Source organism: Gobio gobio, assembly GCF_949357685.1.
Source record: "Gobio gobio genome assembly, chromosome: 4".
Taxonomy (NCBI): Eukaryota; Metazoa; Chordata; class Actinopteri; order Cypriniformes; family Gobionidae; genus Gobio; species Gobio gobio.
This window is the reverse complement of record NC_137100.1, coordinates 60545971-60569354: the sequence shown is the minus strand read 5'-3', so window position 1 is coordinate 60569354 and position 23384 is coordinate 60545971. Positions and strand designations below refer to the sequence as shown.

At 37.2% G+C, this 23384-nt stretch overlaps 1 protein-coding gene across 1 annotated transcript in view; it reads right to left on the bottom strand.

The window, feature by feature from the left end:
• The window catches only part of mybbp1a (MYB binding protein (P160) 1a), a 32053-nt gene that overhangs the window by 8401 nt on the left and 268 nt on the right, over nt 1-23384 (bottom strand). Inside the window, 21 exon segments of the mRNA XM_079815860.1 lie at nt 202-359; nt 937-1110; nt 5466-5609; nt 5699-5815; nt 6557-6720; nt 6879-6966; nt 8844-8952; nt 9098-9304; nt 12055-12180; nt 12282-12392; nt 13485-13539; nt 13542-13604; nt 13607-13624; nt 13627-13771; nt 14351-14468; nt 16696-16863; nt 17245-17435; nt 21000-21107; nt 21201-21275; nt 21392-21475; nt 21565-21660. Coding sequence (XP_079671986.1) covers nt 202-359; nt 937-1110; nt 5466-5609; nt 5699-5815; nt 6557-6720; nt 6879-6966; nt 8844-8952; nt 9098-9304; nt 12055-12180; nt 12282-12392; nt 13485-13539; nt 13542-13604; nt 13607-13624; nt 13627-13771; nt 14351-14468; nt 16696-16863; nt 17245-17435; nt 21000-21107; nt 21201-21275; nt 21392-21475; nt 21565-21660 — 2519 coding nt within the window.

The following is a 23384-nucleotide window of genomic DNA, read 5'->3' as shown; positions in this document are numbered from 1 at the left end:
ATTTCTATGAGGCTCCGCACCTCCTCACTACTTATTCAACCGAACTAAATGAGGCAGGTGTGAAAGCACCCTTAAAAGTTACCTTGCTATTGCTAGCCTCTCCTTAAAACAAGTTTAAATGAAAACTGAAAATATAAAAATAAAAGCCAATTCAAAATATCAATAAGTAGTATATAAATAATACAAAATAACACTGCTCACTTGAAGATGTCTGCGGCCTTGCGCAGGTAGTCCTGTTCCTGTTGGCTGGTTTCAGAGCTCATGCCGTTCTCGATCACACTAAGCAGCGGCTCCACCATCCCAAGAACCAGAGCACTGCTCCCCTGTTTGTTCAAGAACATATCCACCATGTCCAGTACCTGAAAATATCACCCCAAATTTTTTCATTTAGCCACTGAGAGACAAAACCTGCATGTTTTAACTACATATTTTTTCAAAATCAACCATTCACTTATCAGTCTTAAGGAAGCCCTGAACGAATATGCTGGTTTCAGATTCACCTGACCCCAATCGGACATTTTATTTTTACTAATGGAATTGCAATTAATTACTTAATTACAATTTTTAACACAAAAAACCTGCTAGATGCAATACAACAGCCAAAGTCTGCAGCAGTCAAAAAGCACAACATGCAGATTTAATAATTAAAAAATATATAATTAAAAAAAATTATATTAAATAAAAAAATGTCTAGTTAAAATAAGTCTAAAAATAGTGTAGTTATTAATAAGCTAAACTCAACCTTGCTAATTTATACAGCACCGATAAAATGCATAGTGATAAATTATAATATATATATAAATAGTATGTAAAGCATACAAGTAATTTGTTCTATAAAAGCGGAGAAGAACTACTAAAACAATCAAGACATATAGATAAAAACAGATAATAATAAGATAAGAATAATAAATAAATAAATTCATAAACGAGACATACTTTAATCTTGAAGTCCCGCACGAGGACCTTTTCCTTGGTGATTCTGCTCTTCTCGTCTTTCTTGGCCTGGATCCTATTCTTCTGCTCCAGAAAGAGAGAAGACAGGCTTCCGTCCAGCTTCATCATAGCCGCATCATCAAGTTCCTCGTCGTCACTGCCATCCTGTTCAGTGGCCTAAATGAGAACAAAACATCTGCTACTGGTGCTCTACACTTGTACAGTTATTTATGTTTAAATTGTGAATGAGTTATAAAACAGAAAGTGAGTAAAAAAGCGCTCCCTTTAGAATCACTGACTAAGCTCTTCACATTTGCAGAACCTCGCGTTATGATCAATCAGGGTATCTGCAGGTTTCACCAAGTCAAATTTAAGACTTTTTAAGACCTTTTCAAGACCATTATGAATTAAATTTAAGACCTATATCACGCAATTTAAAAAAAAAAACGTACAAAAGGAAATGCAGAATCACAAAATTACTTGCCAAGCAAATTAATTTATTCAAATTGAACAAAGTATTAGTAAACTTGCACTTCATAGCTCAATCCCACCAGGATTAATATACAAACACACTACCAGTCACAAGTTTGAGAACGGTAAGATTTTTTAAATGTTTTTACAGAAGTCTCTTCTGCTCACCAAGGCTGCATTTATGTTATTAAAAATACAAAAAGCTGTAATATTGTGACAGTTCTGTTGTGACCGTTCTCTATGTGAATATATAGAAAAGTGTAATTTATTCCTGTGATCAAAGCTGAATTCATCATCATTACTCCAGTCTTCAGTGTCACATGATCCTTCACTAATCATTCTCATATGAGGATCTGATGATCAACAAACATTTATGATTATTATCAATTAGGCTTGCTACGATAGTCGGTGTTGCCGGTGTTACCGGTGTCCAGACTCAACACCGGTTACATCACTTGCCCACCGTGGCACCGCCCACCGTCTTTTTGATTTTTTTTATAGTAATAAAATAATTTAGTTCAGTTAGAGAGCAGAAAATACAAATAAAAACTGAACGTATCTGCTTAATAAAGCAGGATCCGACCGTGAGTCTCGGCAGCGGCAGGAGTCATTCATCAGATTTAAGAGTGAGGAGCTGACTGAGATGATCGCGGAAGATTTGGTTTCAAAGCGAAACGTAAAAGCGCCTATTTAAGGGAATTTGTCATTTGTTTTGTTGTTGTGTTTTTCATAAAAAATAATAGGCTAATGAACCCACAATTCAAGCAACCCGCAGCCGAATTGGCGCTAATTCAAAACCGAAAGTAAAATGTGCACGGCCGCACAGAGCGCGCATTGTTTAGCCTACTTTCGCCTGGCTCCGCAGTGCGAGCCTCCGCACTACGCTGACTGCGCGCATTTATTTTTGCCGCGCACACCGAGTATAAACAAGACTTTACGGTAGGGCTGCTCGATTATGGAAAAAATCATAATCACGATTATTTTGGTCAATATTGAAATCACGATTATGTAACACGATTATTTCACATGACTTTGGGAATGTGTTGTATTTATTAAAAATACACCTTTCAACAATTCAATTGAAATTGTAACATTTGTTGTACTTTTTGAACTATTAAAATAAATAATATAACATATATTCAAATCAAAGTATAAAAGTATTCACATAAAAATGATAACCACAAATAAATAAGATCAACAATATGGTTCGGCTATGCTTTTCAGGTACATCTAACATTAGTTTTCAGGTACAGAAATGTGTCAAATGTAAAATAACATTGCATATTTGAGTGCATAAATTAAAGATTAATCCTATTAAACTTACAAAAGCTATTCAATCAAGAGCGTTGAGTGATGTCCTTGTCTTTTGTTGTTTGACATTAAACAGACAGCAGTAAAGGCTACTGCCTCTTTAAGACCTAATGATCGGATATGCGTCGACTGTATAAAGTTCACTTAAGGCATATACAGACTATGTATGCTAGAATACTCATCAAGATGGACATGTTGACATACGTTTTGTGTGAGTTTGTCCGTTCAAGAGCAAGACTTGAAAGAGAACTCAATATTTGCACGCTGAGAGACGTGTGCGCGCTCTCGGATGAGCGCACAGAGATACATTTTCTCACAGCACGCGCGGCTTCTCATTCGCGTCTTCTGGCACTAAACCCGGGTGATGACGGTGAAAACGACTGGTCATATTCGAAAATATGGCAGCACTCGCATGCATTGAACAAAGTTTACAAAGAGAGAATCATTTGAAAAATATGAGGGGGAAAAAGGACGTTTACACGGCACCCCTGCTCTCGTCAGTTTTTGTTTCTTTATTAGATTGTCATAGGTCACTCTGTTTAATTTTCAAGTGGTTAAACAAATTCGTGGTGTTCCCTTCCGTTGCAGCCACTACCATGTAGCAAATCTTGCACGTAGCATGTTTCTGCTCGTCGTCTGATTCCTCGAAGCCAAACTGTTCCCAGACAACGGAGTTGGTTTTGCCTTTTTTGCTCACCAAACGCTGCTGTAACTGCCCTCCTTCTGCCATCTTTACTCGCGCCGAGTTTTTAAATTCCAGCGGATGATATGCACACGAGTCACGAGACTCACGACCTGAGAGAGATTTGTGGCTTCGGGAGGGGCGGATGAGTGCGTGCGCGTTTCATTCAGAACGCAAGACAAAATAAGAGTGTTCTTGCAAAACTGAACATGGCAAAATAATCGTTTTTTCTCGATTGTACTATTTTGGTGATCGTTGGGAGGCAAAATCGAAATCGAAACCGAAATTCGATTAATTGCACAGCCCTACTTTACGGACGAACTGTTATTCATTCATGGCGTGCATCTCAATCATAGACTGATCAATGCTTGATCAGTGCCCTGACTACTGAACTAGGGAACTGATTGAGACGCACCCATGGCCTCACAGAGCGCGCATTTACAGACGAGCTGTCATTCACGGTGTTTGCGCACTGGCGCGTTTTCAGTTCAGAGCGGTCGTGTGCATGTTACTTTCGGTTAGATAGAATTAGTGATTTAAAAGCCTCCGCCGGTGATACCGGTATTACCGGTGTTGTCACACATCAATTAACCGGTGGGGACATTTCCTCACCGTCACATCCCTATTGTCAATGTTGAGCACAGTTGTGTAAAAAAATTTTTTTTTAGGATTCTTTGATGGATAGAAAGTTCTAAAGAACAGCTTTTATCTGAAATAGAAAGTAAAAAAAGGATTTCTGAAGGATTATGTGACTCTAAAGTCTGGAGTAATGATGCTGAAAACTCAGCTTTGAATCACAGAAATAAATTGCATTTTAAAATATATTGAAAAATAAAATTGTTCTTTAAAATTGTTAAAATAAAAAATAAAAAAATAATTCACAACAATACTGTTTTTGCTGTATTTTGGATCAAATAAATGCAGCCTTGGTAGGCAGAAGAGACTTCTTTAAAAACATTTTTAAAATCTTACCGTTCTCAAACTTTTGACCGGTAGTGTGTGTATGTATATAAATTATGTGTATGTAAATTACTGTACACTCGCGCGAGCACAGAATCCGCGGCCAGTCTGACATCGGTCCGTGTGTCAGTAGCGAATGAGGGGTTACATCGCTTTTTAAACTCTTTTTTAGTGCTATCGGGCATATCATACTTTTATTTGGTCATTATGCGAGACAGCAGGTAAGAAAGATTCGCCTTCGCTTTCACGATCGCGGAACTGGAAGAAATGGAGAACTGTCAGCTGAAGAATAAAATGCGTTTGAAGTGTCTGTGGTACAATCCAAAAGAGACCCGCGCCAATAACACGAAAGCTGATTGGCTGCTATATAAGATGCATGTTGGTCTCTCACTAGCGAAAAAACGAACTACAACACACACACAGTCACACACTCTCTCTCTCTCTCTCTCTCTCTCTCTCTCTCTCTCTCTCTCTAAAACGCTGCAGGAGCATTTCAATGAGCAAGAGGTAGCGTTACATGGACGTAGGAAAATTAAGACCCGTTTAAAATTATTTAAGACCTAGAAAGACTTTTTAAGGGCTTCAAATTTTGAATTTGAATTTAAAGACATTTAAGTCTTTTTAAGATCCCGCGGGTACCCTGTCAATGAAGGTGTCTACACTGTCACTATTTACATTGTGTTTACACGTTGTTAGTTATAATGAAATTATTTGAGAGTGTGAAGAGCACAGTGAGTGAGCGAGCTGGAGCGGTATTGAGTGTATGCGCCACTGAATAACTTAAACACCTCTGATTGGTCATAGCATTTGCCGCTCAACAGACATGTCTGTGATTGGCTACAACACTCAACACAGTCAAACATGTAAATAGAAACCTTTGAAGCTCTTCACAGAGCGCTCACACACACACTGGAGCATTTGAAAGTAGCTGTCATACTCGTGAGACGTGCGTGAATTTGGCTGTCTTTCTAAGGTAAACTATTTAACATTGTACACAATTTTACTAAAATGTATATTGTTAGAATAGATATTGCGATCATATCGGTGATAGTCATTGTATCGCCCAGGCCTGCGCTTTGGTAGTGTAAATTAATTTCTTTGTTCATACCAGAGCATTCTGACCCTGCAGAACCTTCATCAACTCCAAACGGAAGTTCTGATCAACCTCTGGTCCTTCCTCCATGGCTTCATCCCCATCATCATCATCATCATCATCATCGTCATCATCTGAGGAATCAGAACCCTCTTCATCCTGATGCAATTAAAAACAGAAAGATAATTTTTTTACATTTTCCAATTTTTTGGTTTCATTCCAAAAATATTCACAATGATCAGTCTCACCTCCTCATCCTCTTCTTCGTCATCTTCCTCTTCCTCCTCTTTTTGTTTCCTCTTTTTGTCTTTCTCATCAGTCACCACAACGCCACTTTCATCCTCATCCTTGTTTGGGTCCAAAACCTAACGAAATCAAAACAGACCTCATTTACTTTCTTAATAAATGATTTTATTTTGCACGGATAATCACATTGTACATTATTTAAAAAAAGTTTTTCATAACATTATTAAACTGTAATCACTTTCACGTGGATGGGGAAATGTAGACTTAACCAATCATAATCACAGACTAACATCCACGAACTGATCAAATCCTGTTAATGTAAAGCCCATTCTTTCCTCTAAAATATTGGCTCAGAAATACATCACATTAAGGAAGCTAAATGCATTGTGGGTAAAGACTTAAAGTTATGAACACAAGAACTGTCTGTTTGTTAGCAAAGACAATGAAGAAGCTCTTTTAAAACTCTCATTAACAGAATCTGTAAGTAAACTACAATTAAAACTATTAATAATTGGGTCACACTTAGTTTAGGGTCCAATTCTCACTATTAACTACATCTTTTGTCTCAAACTCCTAATTACGGCTTATTAACAGTTAGTAAGGTAGTTGTTAAGTTTATGTATTGGGTAGGATTATGGCTATAGAATATGGTCATGGAGAATAAGGCATTAATATGTGCTTTTTAAGTACTAATAAACAGCCAATATCCAAGTAATATGCATGCTGATAAGCAAATAGTTCATAGTGAGAATTGGATCCATAACTAAAGATGGCAATTTTAAAATATTAATAAATACTTTAATAGTATACAAATGATACTACAGTAATAAAGCACTGTTCATTAGTCAATAGTCTCTTACGTTCAGGATGGAGCTGAGAGCTCCTTGGGTGATGTGAGGGCAGATACGGCCAAAGACAGATTTACACACACTACGAATGAGTCGACTGGGCTGAGATAAGAGTGACAACAGGATCTCAACAACCACCTCCACCCAGTGCGGCTCCTCATCTGAGCTCTTGCCAGCTGTAACACACACCATTAGTGTATAAACAACAGATTTCTCATTAACAACATCCACAATGAACAAACACACAGCAGGATTTCACAAATCAACCACAGAAGCTGAAAAAATGGCCGCATTTCATTAAATCCATGAACTGCATTGAACCGCTCCAACTTACTCGCTTTCTTCTTTTTGGGTTTCTTAGCTTGAGCTTTCTCCATGCAAGTACGCAAATCATTCAACAGTTCCAAACTTTCTTCTGGAGCCTGAAGAGAGGAAAGAACAACAACATGTGTCAAGATCTCAAAATATAGGCAGTAAAACAGTCTTCAGACTTTTCTGAAATCAGTCCACAGTTGTTCTGTTTGGTTCATCTGGAACAGGAATGTAAAGCACATTCGTTTTTATTGTACTGCATATCCAAAAACATTTGATTAACATTAAAACATTAAGATATTAGATGCATAAACGAACAATAGACCTTATTCACAGCAGCGCAGCTTTGATTTTTAACGGGAATTAAAGCGAGGCTGTGATGGATAGACGTACATCTTTTCAGTGGGTCTATTATTTAATGAGTTTTTGGATTGTTCTGCTGACAAGAGATTTACGTAGCCAAAAAACTACGGGCAACACGAGCTGTGGAAAAAGTGATCTAGGAGCTTTGTACAGCGGATGCTATTGAAAACACGATAAGTCATACCCGTCATGGTTTGGAACGACATGAGGGAAATTAATGACAATTTTCATTTTTAGGTGAACTATCCCTTTAATACTACTGCATTTGACTGCAGATATAGAAAGTGTTGTCACAAATTACCATCTTCGATACAATACTTTGAAAAATATCATATTGCATACATGTTGCATATACCATACCACAAGGAAAACTGGCATATATACCGCCATACAGATAATTTATTAACTCATGATTTTTGATCATTTGGGTAATTTTGTTGTAATAGCTTACACACATCAAATGTAAAAACACTGGATAGTTTTCATTGTAAAAATAAAAATACAGATTACTGCGTACAATTAAAGTTACAAAAGATATTCAGTCAAGAGCAGAGAGCGATTTTCTCGCTGTCTTTTACAGCAGGTTTATTAGGCTGCCGCCACTTTAAGAGCTTATGCAGCGTTACACAACATGCGTTTTCTCTATTTACGTTCCAAAACTGACTGTATTTACCTGAATACTCCGCATGACAGGCATTTTGACTATTCGGTATGTATTTAACTGGTTAAGACACGAAAAAGAAGTCAACTTGGTACTCCCGAGTTATTTGAGAGGTGGCTTTATGAGAGTGGTGCCTTTATTAGTGGTGCACACAGTTTTGGTGTGAGTGTGAAATGAGGGAATGACTAAAGTTATGTGTAATACCAGCACTATTTAACCGGAGCGAAGGAGACGAGTGAGTGAGAGGAGGTGGTATCAGTGGTATCGATACTTCAGAAAAGGAGTATTGGAACAGTTTCAGATATTTCAGTATCGATACATATCGAAATATCAATATTTGGTAACACTTTACAATAAGGTTCATTAGTTAACATGAACTGCACTTATAAAGCATTTATTTATGTTTGTTAATGTTAATTTCAACATTTAGTAATGTATTATTAAAATCTTGTTAACATTAGTTAATGCACTGGGCGTTGGAAGAACAGATGGATTTTTATTAACTAACATTAACAAAGATTAACTACTGCTGAACAGATGTGTTGTTCATGGTTAGTTCATGTTAACTAATGCATTAACTAATGTTAACTAATACAACCTTATTGTGAAGTGTTACCCAATATTTTTGACAACACTAATAGACACTTTTAGTACTTTGCTTTAGTATACTTAGCTTTTATTTATACAATGCAGAGTTTGGGGGGACTGTGCTTTTTTTTTTTTAAATAAATAAATAAAATATTTTATTTGTTTACCTGCATGTCATGTGACCATTGACCGACATCAAAAAACATGAACATGCAAATGTGTAAAATTATTGAAATATTCACAAAATCTCAGAGGAACTTCAAGAAGATATTTTACATCAAGAGGGTTTGGGTGACAAAAAACAAAACTTTGGGAATTAACTAAACTAAACTGATCTAAAGCAGCAGGTATTTATTAAGCCAGGAAGATTCAAACCTTGAACATCTGAATCCCAATGAGAAGGAAGAGGTGCTGGAACGCTGTGTGTTCAGGTGAAGAAGCCTTCTTTGCTTTTTTCCTCAAGGCCTCCACCGATTCCAGCATACTGAACACACACAACACAAAATCACTAAAAGCATCTCACTTTTCTTGTTTACATTTAAAAGATCATATTGTGGAAAACAGCTTTTTTCTTGCTCTTGAATGTATTATGAGAGACATTATTAGTAGTGTTTTGTAGGATGCATCACCTGTCCCAGCCCCGTCTCTGCTCTGAACTGAAGGTCTGAACGCTCTGGACGAATTTGCTCTGGTTGAGCAGCATGGAGGAGTACTGCACCACACAGTAAATCCACATGTTTCCGTCTGCTTTAACACCCAGAATCCTCCTGGGGTTCAGCCCCTCCTCCTCAGGTGAATCTCCTAACACAGGCATTGTGTTCAGGCCCTGCAGAAGACTGGAGGAGATCAAGTATATAATTATTCATTTAATTTAAAGGTGCAGTATGTAATATCGACAGCTAATGGTTGAACTGGGTACTAGAGCCCAAACTCAAAATATTGGAAAGTTGTTTCCCCCAGCCCCCTCCTCCTCAGACTTAACGCTCAAGCAGTTTCAAGCCAGATTGAGGACATGCAACATAAAACAAGCGCAATCAACAATGAAAGGCCACCAAGTTGATTTATCTGCATTTTAATATGCCTCTGGGAATAGAGCTGTTTAGATGAATGGCGAGGATTTTTAATCGGGTAGAATCTGCGATCTCTGACCCAGTTGGTCTGCTCACATCCATGGCTGAACTACGCAGTGTTTTACGCCAACTGGCAACCCGAGGTGTTGAAATACAGAGACCAACAAAAAACAAACAGACATTCCAACACGGAAACACACATCTCAAAGTAGTATAATTGGCAGTAGAATTGTTTTTCAGAGAAACAAGCATGTTTCCTAAATCTCTGCAAAAATATTATTGTATTTTTATTATGGCTGTCGATTTAACACGTTAATTAGATTAATTAGTTACGGTAAAAAATAACGCATAAAAATTATTAACGCATTTAACGCACTTGCCCCGACCCGGACTTATTTAGGTCATAACATCATACAGTTGATTGATGAAGAATATGATGCAGGGCAACAACTCGCTGTGTGCTGAAGCCTATAGAATGCAGTTAGAGTTATCCTTTTTGACTTATCCTCAGGGCGTTTTTACACTGTTTGATGTGGATCCGAGTCAGAGCGCGATTGTTCCCGTCGGTGCACTGTCTGCAGGCTCGTTCTCGCACGTATCCAAGGTAAATCATCAACACTATCATACCTTACATGTGTTTTATTGAACTAAAAACATTGTCATCTGATAAAACACATGCGCAGGATACTTTTCTTGCACGCCCAAATCAGTGTTGCTTTCACATTCATTGAATCTCGGCACAGTTCTAGCTCAGGTTGCGCAACATAACCATTTACATTTACCATTTTCATAAAGAGAACCATTTACTTCAGTCCTGAATCGAATCAAATGAATGAATGACTCAATTAGACATTTACCGCCACCTACTAGCAGTTTCTTATTTAGAGTATAATTTCCATATTAATAAAAACAAACATTTAAGGTATAGTTCACCCAAAATATTTCTTCTGAAGCTACTTTTTGTTGTGTCTATTAGATTTTTTACACAATAATGAATTTTATCGCTTGACAGCCCTAAAATGTATGCTTTAGTACAGTCCAAAAAATTACATACAGCACCTTTAATTTATTCATATTTATTAATTTAATTAAATTAACATTTACATGAAAGAAAAAAAAAAATTATCTGTGTAAAAAGAAATGCTCTTTATAATTTGTGTGTTTTTTTTTGTATGTATTTAATTCTAATAATGGCCATTTATTGGTTATTGGCCATAATTACTGGCATCAGCGAATTAGTCATTAGCTACGTTTACAAGGCCCCTTTTTGCTTTAATCTGAATGAATTCATTCCGATTGATGAATCCGAACGTAGTGTTTACATGAAGCTAAATAAAGTGATCAGGTTGATGTGCACGTTAATTTTTCACAAGTTTCTGATCAGATTTAATCTTTTGACATGCACACACTGCACGAATATAGAAGTTTCCCCACTGTTGTTGCTAGGGCTGCGCAATATATCGAAATATCGCAAATGTACATATCGCAAGGGCACGCAATATCTGAATGATTTTAATAGGCTACTTCAACATTGTGAAATGTGTACGTTTTAGGTTGATGGATATAGCAGAGAATAGACTGAGCACACGACTGTTACTTATGTGACTTGCCTGACGTTAAAAATAGTTATTAAACGCAATAAATTGCGAAAAACAACTTGCAGTCTCGTGCTGTCTGCTGTCTGACACACACACCGAAACGTGCACACAAGCTGTTCTTTTTTTCGTGTCTTGTTACACACTCGAACAGTCAAATACACACACAGTTATGTCTTGACGAGTATTCATGTAAACACAGTCGATTATGCTTTAAGCGAAAGATATCAGTTGGGGAAAGAAATAGATTTTACACACTTAAAGCAATATCGTATCGCATATCGCATTATTAACAAGGATATCGCATATCGCATTTTTCTTCAATATCCCACAGCCCTAGTTGTTGCACACTAACCATCCTCCTTTTCTTTGTTTTAAAAAGCAGACTTAATATGCATCTATTTCGGGTCCTGATTAGAAGTCGACGAGCACATGAAGCGCTGAGCTTGTTTGTATCAAGGAGTAAAAATGTCCCATAACCCGCCCAAAACCAGTCGACTGTAGATTAGAGTCTGAAACAAGGACTAGTGGGATGTTGTCCTGCTCTACTTCACAGACGATGAGTGGAAAGAGAATTTCAGAATGACAGCTCCTTCCACGTGTCATACATCATTACGTTATTTCTATGTCATTAAATATGCGCAGTTTCAGTTTTCAATCTGATCAACATGTCCTCTCGATCGGATTACAAAAGGAATAAATTACCCCTTACAATCTGAATGAAATTTTAATCAGATCTGGGTAATTCATTCTGATTGACGTGGTTACATTAGACTTTTTTTTTTTCTGATTGTGCTACTAGTCCGATTACAATCGGATTATTAGGCTCCATGTAAACGCAGCTAGTGATACACAATATGGGAATATTATATTGATATAATGAAACATGTATGATGTAGAGGAGAAGAACATAAATCAGACCTGTAGAAGGCTGAAGAGAGCATGGCTCGTGTTTGTTGATCTATGGGCACTGAGAGAGCCTGCACCGTCTCAGGGATTTCTGGGGTGGGTTTCTTCACATCAAAGAAGCCGTGGAAGAAAATAAACCTACAGGAGAAAGACATCACAATCCCATTCACTCATGTCAGTATAAATGCCATGAAGAGAGGTCATGTAGAGGTCACTGGTGACATATAAAGAGGAATTACCTAGCCATTTTCATGACGAGATCCTCTTCCTTCTTAATCTGATGGTTTTCCGCAATGAAAGTGAGGCGTGGAACGATCCATTTACGAAACCTGGCAACACAGCCGTCACTCCTACAACATGAAGTAAAATAGAATAAATATGAAACTGACATAAGAAAAATGCATGGGAAGTGACAACATTTTTTAATTAACCTTGAATTAAAAATGAACATCGATACAAATTATCAAATCATTATTAAAAATATATATTTTTCACCATTTATTTATTTAATTAAAAATAATAATAAATATCTTCTATTTCTATCAAATAAAAACTATTGTTATTAATTATAATATTTTAATTTGATAAAATAAAAATAATACTATTATTATTATTAATAACTAAAACTATTAAAAAAAATCTGTAAATTGAAATAAAATAAAAACATTAGATAAAAAACATTAGACATTATTAGAATTAATAAATATAAATTAAAAGGTATATATGTATATATTATATACATACATACATACATACATACATATATATATATATATATATATATATATATATATATACACACACATTATTTTTATTTTTTTACTAATAACAAACACAAAAGCACAACAAAACTACTAAAAGAATTATAAACAAAAACTAAAAGCCAATTCAAAATCTTAATAAAAAAAATATAATTGTATATAAATAATATTAAAATAAAACCGACTCGTGAAAAGTTATGATCTGCTTTGTGGAAATCCTAAATCCTCTAATCCAGTGGTTCTCAAAGTGTGGTACTCAGGCTGCCTCTAGTGGTACGCAGAGGAATCACTAAATAAAGTAATGTTAAAACCTACAGTCTATGGTTAAAACGCAACACTTTTTTTTTTACATTTAAGTACAGTACCATTTTAATTAAATAATGAACCTGTATGTAAGCACAGTGCAGTGTTAATATACAAACTGTGTATTTACAATGTTAAAGTGGTTGATAACAATAATTTCTTATTAGGAATAAACTGCCTCGTTTTTTAACTGTACAGAGATGTAGCTGAATAGTTAGGCCTACCACGCTACTGTAGTTTAATGTTGGTCATTATGGTGGTACTTGGAGAGCAAAATATTTTCTGAGGTGGTACTTGGTATAAAAAGTTTGAGAACCACTGCTCTAATCTTAAGGACTTTACAACAGTAAATTCTTGGAAAAAATGATGTAAACTCACTCTAATGCAGACTCTTGGTTTCCTTTCTGTCTGCGGGTGCTGAAGTCCAGACATTATCCAGCTGTGGCTTGCAGAACGCGTCCATCAGCCACTCCACGTACTGCTCCAGCGCAGACGGAACATGTGCTCCAGAACCTTCAGTAGGACGGGACCACAGGGTAGCCCTGGTTGGTGAGCTGGGTGAAGCTGAGCATCACTGAGAGCTGTTTGTCAGCGTCAGGGCAGCCCTGCATGAACTCGCTCACGTACTTCTCCATTTCCGGAGCAAACTTGAATCGGTCTGGCAACTGAAGGGAGGGACACACCATAAGTCTGGGTGAAACACAAGCTTATTGTAGAGCAGCACGATTAATCGTTAAAAGACCAAAGTCTTGATTCAAACAGCCACGTTATCTTATTCCCAAATGACAACAATTCAGCTATGTCTAATAAACCCTTGACAAGCACAATCACAGCAGAACATTTCAATCTTCACAAACGGTCTTATTAACACATAGTATCATTATTTCTGTGTTACAGTAAGTCAAATCATCACATAAGGGCTGGGATAAAAGTATATAGTTCGGATACAAACATTGAAGTCCACGGTAGCGATCAAAGTAAATCACCTTTGAAAGTAGCTTGATACTTTGAATTAAGGGGCCATTTACACAATACTATTTTAACTAACTTTTTGGCCATTCATTTAAACGACAACAGCATTTTGGAGGCCTGAAAACGCTTACTTTTTAATTGCATAAGAATGTACTTTTATAAATAGATGTTTGTAGACAACGCTGTTTATATTTGAGTTAAATTAATGATTTTCCTGCTAACATTGTCATTTATCACATAAAACATACACATAACCAAACATAAAGACAGACCTGTGCGGACAGCATGTGTTCACCGTAATGTCTCATCACATCACCGGACAGCACAAACTCAAGCTGAGGGATTGACAGCAGCGGCAAGGATGCTCCCAGCAAGCGGAAACCCAAATAACTGATAAATAAAAAGAGAGAGAGAGAGAGAGAGAGAGAGAGAGAGAGAGAGAGAGAGAGAGAGAGAGAGAGAGAGAGAGAGAGAGAGAGAGAGAGAGAGAGAGAGAGAGAGAGAGAGAGAGAGAGAGAGAGAGAGAGAGAGAGAGAGAGAGAGAGAGAGAGAGAGAGAGAGAGAGAGTTTCTACATGCATTTCTACATCATATTCTAATAGGTTTTAAACAATTCAGATCAGTAAAAATGTACCCACGATTTGAAATCACATGAATTTCTCAAGACATACCATTTAAAATTAATGAAATATATACAGGTCCTTCTCAAAATATTAGCATATTGTGATAAAAGTTCATTATTTTCCATAATGTAATGATAAAAATTAAACTTTCATATATTTTAGATTCATTGCACACCAACTGAAATATTTCTTTTATTGTTTCAATACGGATGATTTTGGCATACAGCTCATGAAAACCCCAAATTCCTATCTCAAAAAATTAGCATATCATGAAAAGGTTCTCTAAACGAGCTATTAACCTAATCATCTGAATCAACTAATTAACTCTAAACACCTGCAAAAGATTCCTGAGGCTTTTAAAAACTCCCAGCCTGGTTCATTACTCAAAACCGCAATCATGGGTAAGACTGCTGACCTGACTGCTGTCCAGAAGGCCATCATTGACACCCTCAAGCGAGAGGGTAAGACACAGAAAGAAATTTCTGAACGAATAGGCTGTTCCCAGAGTGCTGTATCAAGGCACCTCAGTGGGAAGTCTGTGGAAAGGAAAAAGTGTGGCAAAAAACGCTGCACAACGAGAAGAGGTGACCGGACCCTGAGGAAGATTGTGGAGAAGGACCGATTCCAGACCTTGGGGGACCTGCGGAAGCAGTGGACTGAGTCTGGAGTAGAAACATCCAGAGCCACTGTGCACCGGCGTGTGCAGGAAATGGGCTACAGGTGCCGCATTCCCCAGGTCAAGCCACTTTTGAACCAGAAACAGCGGCAGAAGCGCCTAACCAGGGCTACAGAGAAGCAGCACTGGACTGTTGCTCAGTGGTCCGAAGTACTTTTTTCGGATGAAAGCAAATTTTGCATGTCATTCGGAAATCAAGGTGCCAGAGTCTGGAGGAAGACTGGGGAGAAGGAAATGCCAAAATGCCTGAAGTCCAGTGTCAAGTACCCACAGTCAGTGATGGTCTGGGGTGCCATGTCAGCTGCTGGTGTTGGTCCACAGTGTTTTATCAAGGGCAGGGTCAATGCAGCTAGCTATCAGGAGATTTGGAGCACTTCATGCTTCCATCTGCTGAAAAGCTTTATGGAGATGAAGATTTCATTTTTCAGCACGACCTGGCACCTGCTCACAGTGCCAAAACCACTGGTAAATGGTTTACTGACCATGGTATTACTGTGCTCAATTGGCCTGCCAACTCTCCTGACCTGAACCCCATAGAGAATCTGTGGGATATTGTGAAGAGAAAGTTGAGAGACGCAAGACCCAACACTCTGGATGAGCTTAAGGCCGCTATCGAAGCATCCTGGGCCTCCATTACACCTCAGCAGTGCCACAGGCTGATTGCCTCCATGCCACGCCGCATTGAAGCAGTCATTTCTGCAAAAGGATTCCCGACCAAGTATTGAGTGCATAACTGAACAGGATTATTTGAAGAAAAAAAGAATTTTTTTGTATTAAAAACACTTTTCTTTTATTGGTCGGATGAAATATGCTAATTCTTTTAGGGTTTTCATGAGCTGTATGCCAAAATCATCAGTATTAAAACAATAAAAGACCTGAAATATTTCAGTTGGTGTGCAATGAATCTAAAATATGAAAGTTTAATTTTTATCATTACATTATGAAAAATAATGAACTTTTATCACAATATGCAAATTTTTTGAGAAGGACCTGTATATATTTTTATAAAAACCTTAACTAAATAAATAAAATGCAATTTAACAAAATAACTAAATAAATACCATTAAACGACATTTTAAATAAATAAATGTGCATACATACAGACATTAAAAAAAAAAGTTCTCAAACAATACAAAAATGTTCATGTATTATTATGCAGTAGCAAAATCTTAAACATTCTACACAGTTACATTAAAAAATGATGTATGTGCGATATATGTCATAATAACGTGCAAAATAATCTTTCATCACATGAGGTGAGGCGTTTCAATAAATGGCTGCATATCAGACTCTTATCTTTCTACACATGTAAAACTCACTGTGTGGGTCCAGGCATCTCTGACATCATGCCGCTGAGGATGGCATCAGCCCAGAACATCTCGAAGTTCTCCTCTCGCAGAGACGCCTGCAGCAAGTCCAAAGCCACCGGCGGCAGAACGTTCTCCTTCTTCACAGAGCGAGCAGCCATCTTTAAAACCTCCACTAACCTGGGAGTGGACAACAAAAATATTAATAAAACGATAAAGCACACATAATACGTGCATTTTTAACCTACCATGTGTACCTACCAACATTTTAGCCCTTTCAAAAGAAATCAATACAATCAATTTATAACAAAAAAAAACATTAACAAATATTAGCATGTTTTTAACCTACCCATCTATAAAACATCATTTTAGCTCTTTCAAATAAAATCAACACAAATAAATGATTATTTATCAATTTTATTATAAATAAATTAAAAAAATTAAACCATATCTTAATCTCATTTAGTTCAAATAGTCAATAAAAATAAAATATATAATTTTTCTCTAAAAAAAAAAACATCTCTGAAAAGAGATCAAAAAGGATATTTTTAACACACTCACTTCGGCATGTTGTCTTTAGTAATGACTGTTGTGGTTCCCAATAATTTCTTGAGTTTCTTGGGCTTGAGCACTGAGGGAAACTTCTGCAGGGCCACTAGGAGGAGCTCCAGCTGCTCGGGGGTGTTGAGGGCGGAGGTCAGGTCAGACTTCAGGGCGCTCAAGAGCACCTCTTCAAACACATCCTTCGATGTCTATTCAACAAAACACAGCGCAAAATAAACTTTACACATTATATATACATTTTATTGTTAATGTGTTTAATGTATATAATACAAACTAATAATATTAGTATTACCACTTCTATATTAATTTCAACCCTCTACAATGCGAGTAAAACACTTGCATATGCGAGTAAATCGTCCCTCTGGGCTATTAAATAATATCTATCATTAGCCATTGGCTAATAAATTCTCAGATTTTACTCGCCAGTGTGTGTGTTAGATGCTAAGAATAAGTTTAGCATAAATATATAGTATTTTTACTCACTGAACATTCTGAATGAGCACTTGAGAGTTTCGCTCTAGTCAAGCGATAAAATTGATTTCTCTGCGTCTCTGCAGGCGTCTCTGGAATTTATTTATTTATATATATATATATATATATATATATATATATATATAATATAATAAAGTATCAGTCTGGCGACTAAACAAAAAAATTTACTAGCCCATGGCGATTCTATTGCCAAGGTGTGTGTAGAGGGATTTGTATAATATGTTGTATTATTTTTTATATTAATATTATATAGAATATTATTATTATACGTGTATTATTCAAGCTATACATATTTGTACTGCTATCAGAGTCCTCAAAAGCGCCTTTCAAACACCTTCAATAACTATAAAAAAACACAAAGCAAATAAAACATTATATAAATTAATATATAAAAATAATATTACATGTAATAATACTAGTATTAATATTTAACATTTATATAATAATAAAAATTATTTTAGTTGTTGTATAGTTGTTGTAACATACATATTTTTAAAGGGATAGTTCACCCAAAAAGGGGTGTCATGTCGTTCCAAACCCGTAAGACTTTCATTCAACTTCTGAACACAAATGAAGATCTTTTTGATGAAATCTTAGAGCTTTCAGTCCCTCCATTGACAGCTAACCCTAACGCATACTACTACTTTCAATACCCAGAAAGTTAGTAAAGACATTAAAGGAACACGCTGACTTTTTTGGACTTTAGCTTATTCACCGTATCCCCCAGGGTTAGATAAGTCATACCATTCTCATCTCCGTGCGTGCCATAACTCTGTCTGACGCACCCACCGTTAGCCTAGCTTAGCACAAAGACTGGAGGTAAACGGCTCCAGCTAGCCTACTGCTCAATAAGTGACAAAATAACACCAACATTTTCCTATTTACATGTTGTGATGTGTATAGTTACATTGTGGACCGACGGAAAATTAAAAGTTGCGATTTTCTAGACCGATATGGCTAATCTAGGAACTATTCTCTCATTCCTGCGTAATAATCAAAGAACTTTGCTGCCGTCCCATGGGTGCAGCGGCACAATGATATTATGCAGCGCCTGAAAATAGGCTAACTTCCGTCAACATAACCAAAGTGACAACCTGCTTGCTAGGGCTGTCAACGAATATATTCTAAATTCGAATATATATTCGAATCGTTTTTAAAAAACAAATTTCGAAGGTGAAAATTAATATTCGAATAAATAAAACAATGTGGGGGAAAAAACGCCCGTGGTAGTAGAGGCGTGGCTGTCTGCTTTGCGAGTGGGCGCTAGCGCGCCTGAAGCCTTGTGTACTTTGGCCTGTCTCCGCAGCGCGAGCCTCCGCTGACTGCGCGCGCTCCTCCCCAAACGGACGAGGTGTTTGGTTTATACTTGACGCGCTCGCCGTTGTGCTTTTCTTTGAAACGACAGATGGCGACTCGGAGTAATTGTTCTATAAACTATCAGGAAAAAGCGTCGAGAAGAAGTGGGCTAATGTACACAGGTGATGATATTTATTCTAGTACACTTCACCGAAAACCACACTACAAAAGAATCATGTAAAACGGAACAAAACAAACCTTGATATTACTTGTGACATGAGAACAAAATGTATGTAGAAATGTAACGTTAACTTATACAACTCAATATCTAAATGTTTCCTAATTTCACTAAACACTTTAGTGAGTTTTCACTTAGTTTCGTGAACTTTTCTTTATTAAACGGGCTTTTTTATGCTTTTGTAGGCTCGTTTTGTAAATATAAGCAACTGATTTGTATGTGCAAACTGGACCACCCTTACTTTGCATCGCCCGCCACAAGCTCTCTGTCTTCAACACGACAAGAGGCCATAACGGAGAAATTAATTTTGTTCATTTGTAAGGACATGAGAGCGATCAGTGTCGTGGATGGGGCGGCTTCAGGGAGTTCTGTCAAGCAGTGGAGCCAAGGTAGTGACTGAATAGATATTGCATGAATGAAGGATAAATGCACTGCTTCCACTGGTTTGATTATTTACCGTTTCATGTCAACGAAAAGTTCCATGTTTACCACAGCACAGCTCGCTCAGAGCGTTCAATAATATTTGTTTCAATCACTGAATGAAGCCTGCTAACGTTATATTTGGGACAAGAGTCGCGACGTTATATTGCTTGCACAAAACTCTTGATCAGCTCTCAAAATGTGTTTGTTCATTTAAACCGTTATGCGCAGAGAGCGTGAGGGCGAGAGAGAGTGAGGTCTGCGGTCTTAGCCATTAGTTGATTTACTTGTTTTTGTGTAGGTAATACGTTGTCAAATATGTTTAAACGTAAATAGACTACCTATATAAGTAGTTATGTCTCTTTGTATTAATTTGTCCTGTTATTAACGTGATGCGTGTCATTGATAAAATGCGCAACCAGATGTTCGAATATTCGTGCTTTTTTTAGAGGGAATATTCGAACGTCATTTTTGAGCAATTTTGACAGCCCTACTGCTTGCACAGAGAGCGTGCTGGGGACTATTTTCAGGCGCTAAGTAATATCATTGCGCCGCTGCACCCATGGTACGGCAGCAAAGCTCCTTGATTATTACGTCTCTACTAGATTATTAAAGTAATCCATGTGACTCCAGTGGTTTAACCTCAGTTTTATGAAGAGTGCTTTGTTTGTGCAAAAAACATAATGTACCACTTTATTTATAAAATATTAATCTCCAACATGCATTCACGAGAGCACCACGATGCATGTGTGTTGTTGCATAACGTGTGTTGGAGATTAATATTATGATTAGGATTACTTTAATGATCTCTTTACTACCTTTCTGGGGCTTGAAAGTGTCAGTTGCGTAGCTGTCAATGGAGGGACAGAAAGCTCTCAGATTTCATTCAAAAGATCTTCATTTGTGTTCAGAAGATGAACGAAGGTTGTCAGGCTATCAGCAGACCAAGCTCAGTTTAAGATTGAACATTGGTCTGGGGAGTCTGCTCTGTACTTTCTACAGCACAAGAGGCGTGATAAACGAGCATAAATTAAATGACTCTGTATGCAATTGATCCATCGCTTCTCCATCCATCATCGTGTTAAACCCGTCAATAGCGAGCCAAGTGGATAAGCCAGTCTGTGATTGGTTCCCGCAAAAGTGTAACAGAAGCAGTAGAAATGAATGTAAAGGTTTCTAGACTGAGTTGCGGGGCGAAATCAAATCGCCGACAGATCAGGCTGGGATTACCCAGTCTAGAACGAAGGTCTTCTGGGTTTGGAATGACATGAGGGTGAGTAAATGATGCCAGAATGTCGTTAATCACCTCTGACAGGATGTCGACCATGGTTTTTCTGGGCAGGTCTTTCAGGTGTTCTCTGTACAGGGACAGACTCTGTAGGAGCTGGACACACTCCAGCATGACCTGCGGCTCCTGAAAAAGATCACGAACACAAATGAGTGTTTATATGCATCCCAAATGCCAAAAAAGCATTAGTGATGTAACAATACTCAGCGTCTCTCTTACCTTATGCAGGCGTGTGGACTGAGACAGGGCGAGCACCCCGAAGAAATTCCCAAATGCTGCATTTCTGACGAATTTCTGTTAAGAGAATGAAAGCAGGACAAGAACGATGACCGTGGTTATGACAGATTGATGATTAGGATAATAAAATATGAACAAATGAGGGTTCTGTATAAAATAAAATCAAAACTCACCTTTTTGGCTGTCTGGAGGTTGTGCTTTTCTTTGACACTGTCCAGTGTGGATTTCAGTGAGATCTCCTCAAACACACTCAGCAGCTTCATGCAGAAACAATAACAGTCAATTACATAACTAATGACTGCTATGAGGAAATGCGTGAAGATAAAACTTGAATGGCTGAAAATACCTGAGCGAGAGCCACACTGTGTCCTGATCGAGCATCTTCTCTCGTGTGAGACAGACCATCCACGAGTCTCTTCAGTGAATACTTCAGCTCATCGGACTAGATGAGAGTACAGAACAGAAACACTCAGGAATCATCTATACGCCATCATCTTACAATCCACTGACTTTATTATACAAGGTCACTGGATCTGTTTTGTAATATTATTCATTTAGGGCCATTTTTGTAAACTAATACTGGTATATAGGTTTATAGGCAGACAGACGGACGGATGGATTTTAGGTATATAGACAGAAAGATGGATAGAAGGATGGATGGATAAAAGAGATGTATAGATAGATGGATGGAGTGATAGATTTTAGATGATGGATGGATAATAGATAGATGTATAGATAGATGATGGATGGATAGAGTGATTGATTATAGATGATGGAAGGATAGAGTGATTGATTATAGATGATGGATGGATAATAGATAGATGATGGATGGATAGAGTGATAGATTATAGATGATGGAAGGATAGAGTGATTGATTATAGATGATGGATGGATAATAGATAGATGATGGATAGAGTGATAGATTATAGATGATGGATGGATGGATAATAGATAGATGATGGATGATAGAGTGAGATTATAGATGATGGATGGATAGAGTGATAGATTATAGATGATGGATGGATAGAGTGATTGATTATAGATGATGGATGGATAAGATAGATGTATATATAGATGATGAATGGATGGATAGATGGAGTGATAGATTATAGATGATGGATGGATAGATGGGATAATAGATAGATGATGGATGGATAGATGGGATAATAGATAGATGATGGATGGATAGAGTGATAGATTATAGATGATGGATGGATAGAGTGATAGATTATAGATGATGGATGGATAGAGTGATAGATTATAGATGGATGGATGGATGGATAATAGATATATGTATAGATAGATGGATGGTAGAAGATGGATGGATAATAGATGGCTGTATAGATAGATGGATGGATGATAGAGTGAGGTTATAGATGATGGATGGATGGAGTGATAGATTATAGATGGATGGATAATAGATATATGTATAGATAGATGGATGGATGATAGAAGATGGATGGATAATAGATGGATGTATAGATAGATAGATGGATGGATGATAGAGTGAGGTTATAGATGATGGATGGATAATAGATAGATGGATGGAGTGATAGATTATAGAAGACGGATGGTTAATAGATAGATGATGGATGGACGGATAGAGTGATAATTATAGATGATAGATGGATGGACAGATTTTGGACGGATGGGCAAATGGACAGATTTGAGGGATGGATAGATAGAAACACATTTAAGATGGATGGATGATTTTAGATAGATAGACAAATAGAAGGATGGATGATGAATAGAATGATAGATAGATGGATGATAGAGAGACGGATGGATGGATGGACAGATAGATAGAATGATATATTGTAGATGATGGATGATAGATGGATGGGTCGATGGATGGACAAATGGGCGGATTTTAGAAAGATAGATAGGAGATAGATACGATAGAAGTGTGACAATGGAAAGTATTAATATTTGTTACAGAGTGACAAACTAAAAACAACATGTATACACTCTAAATAATGGAAAAATGTGATTAAAACTGTAAAACCTATTTTTCATCCATAAAAATTCACCCACACACAACAGCCTCATGCAACCCACGTGTTCACATCAACAAGCAAACCCGAGCGGATCAGAGATCAGGCAATGATCGACATTATTACATCGGATTATAGAACCACCGCAACAACAACAAGCAACTCTATCTGA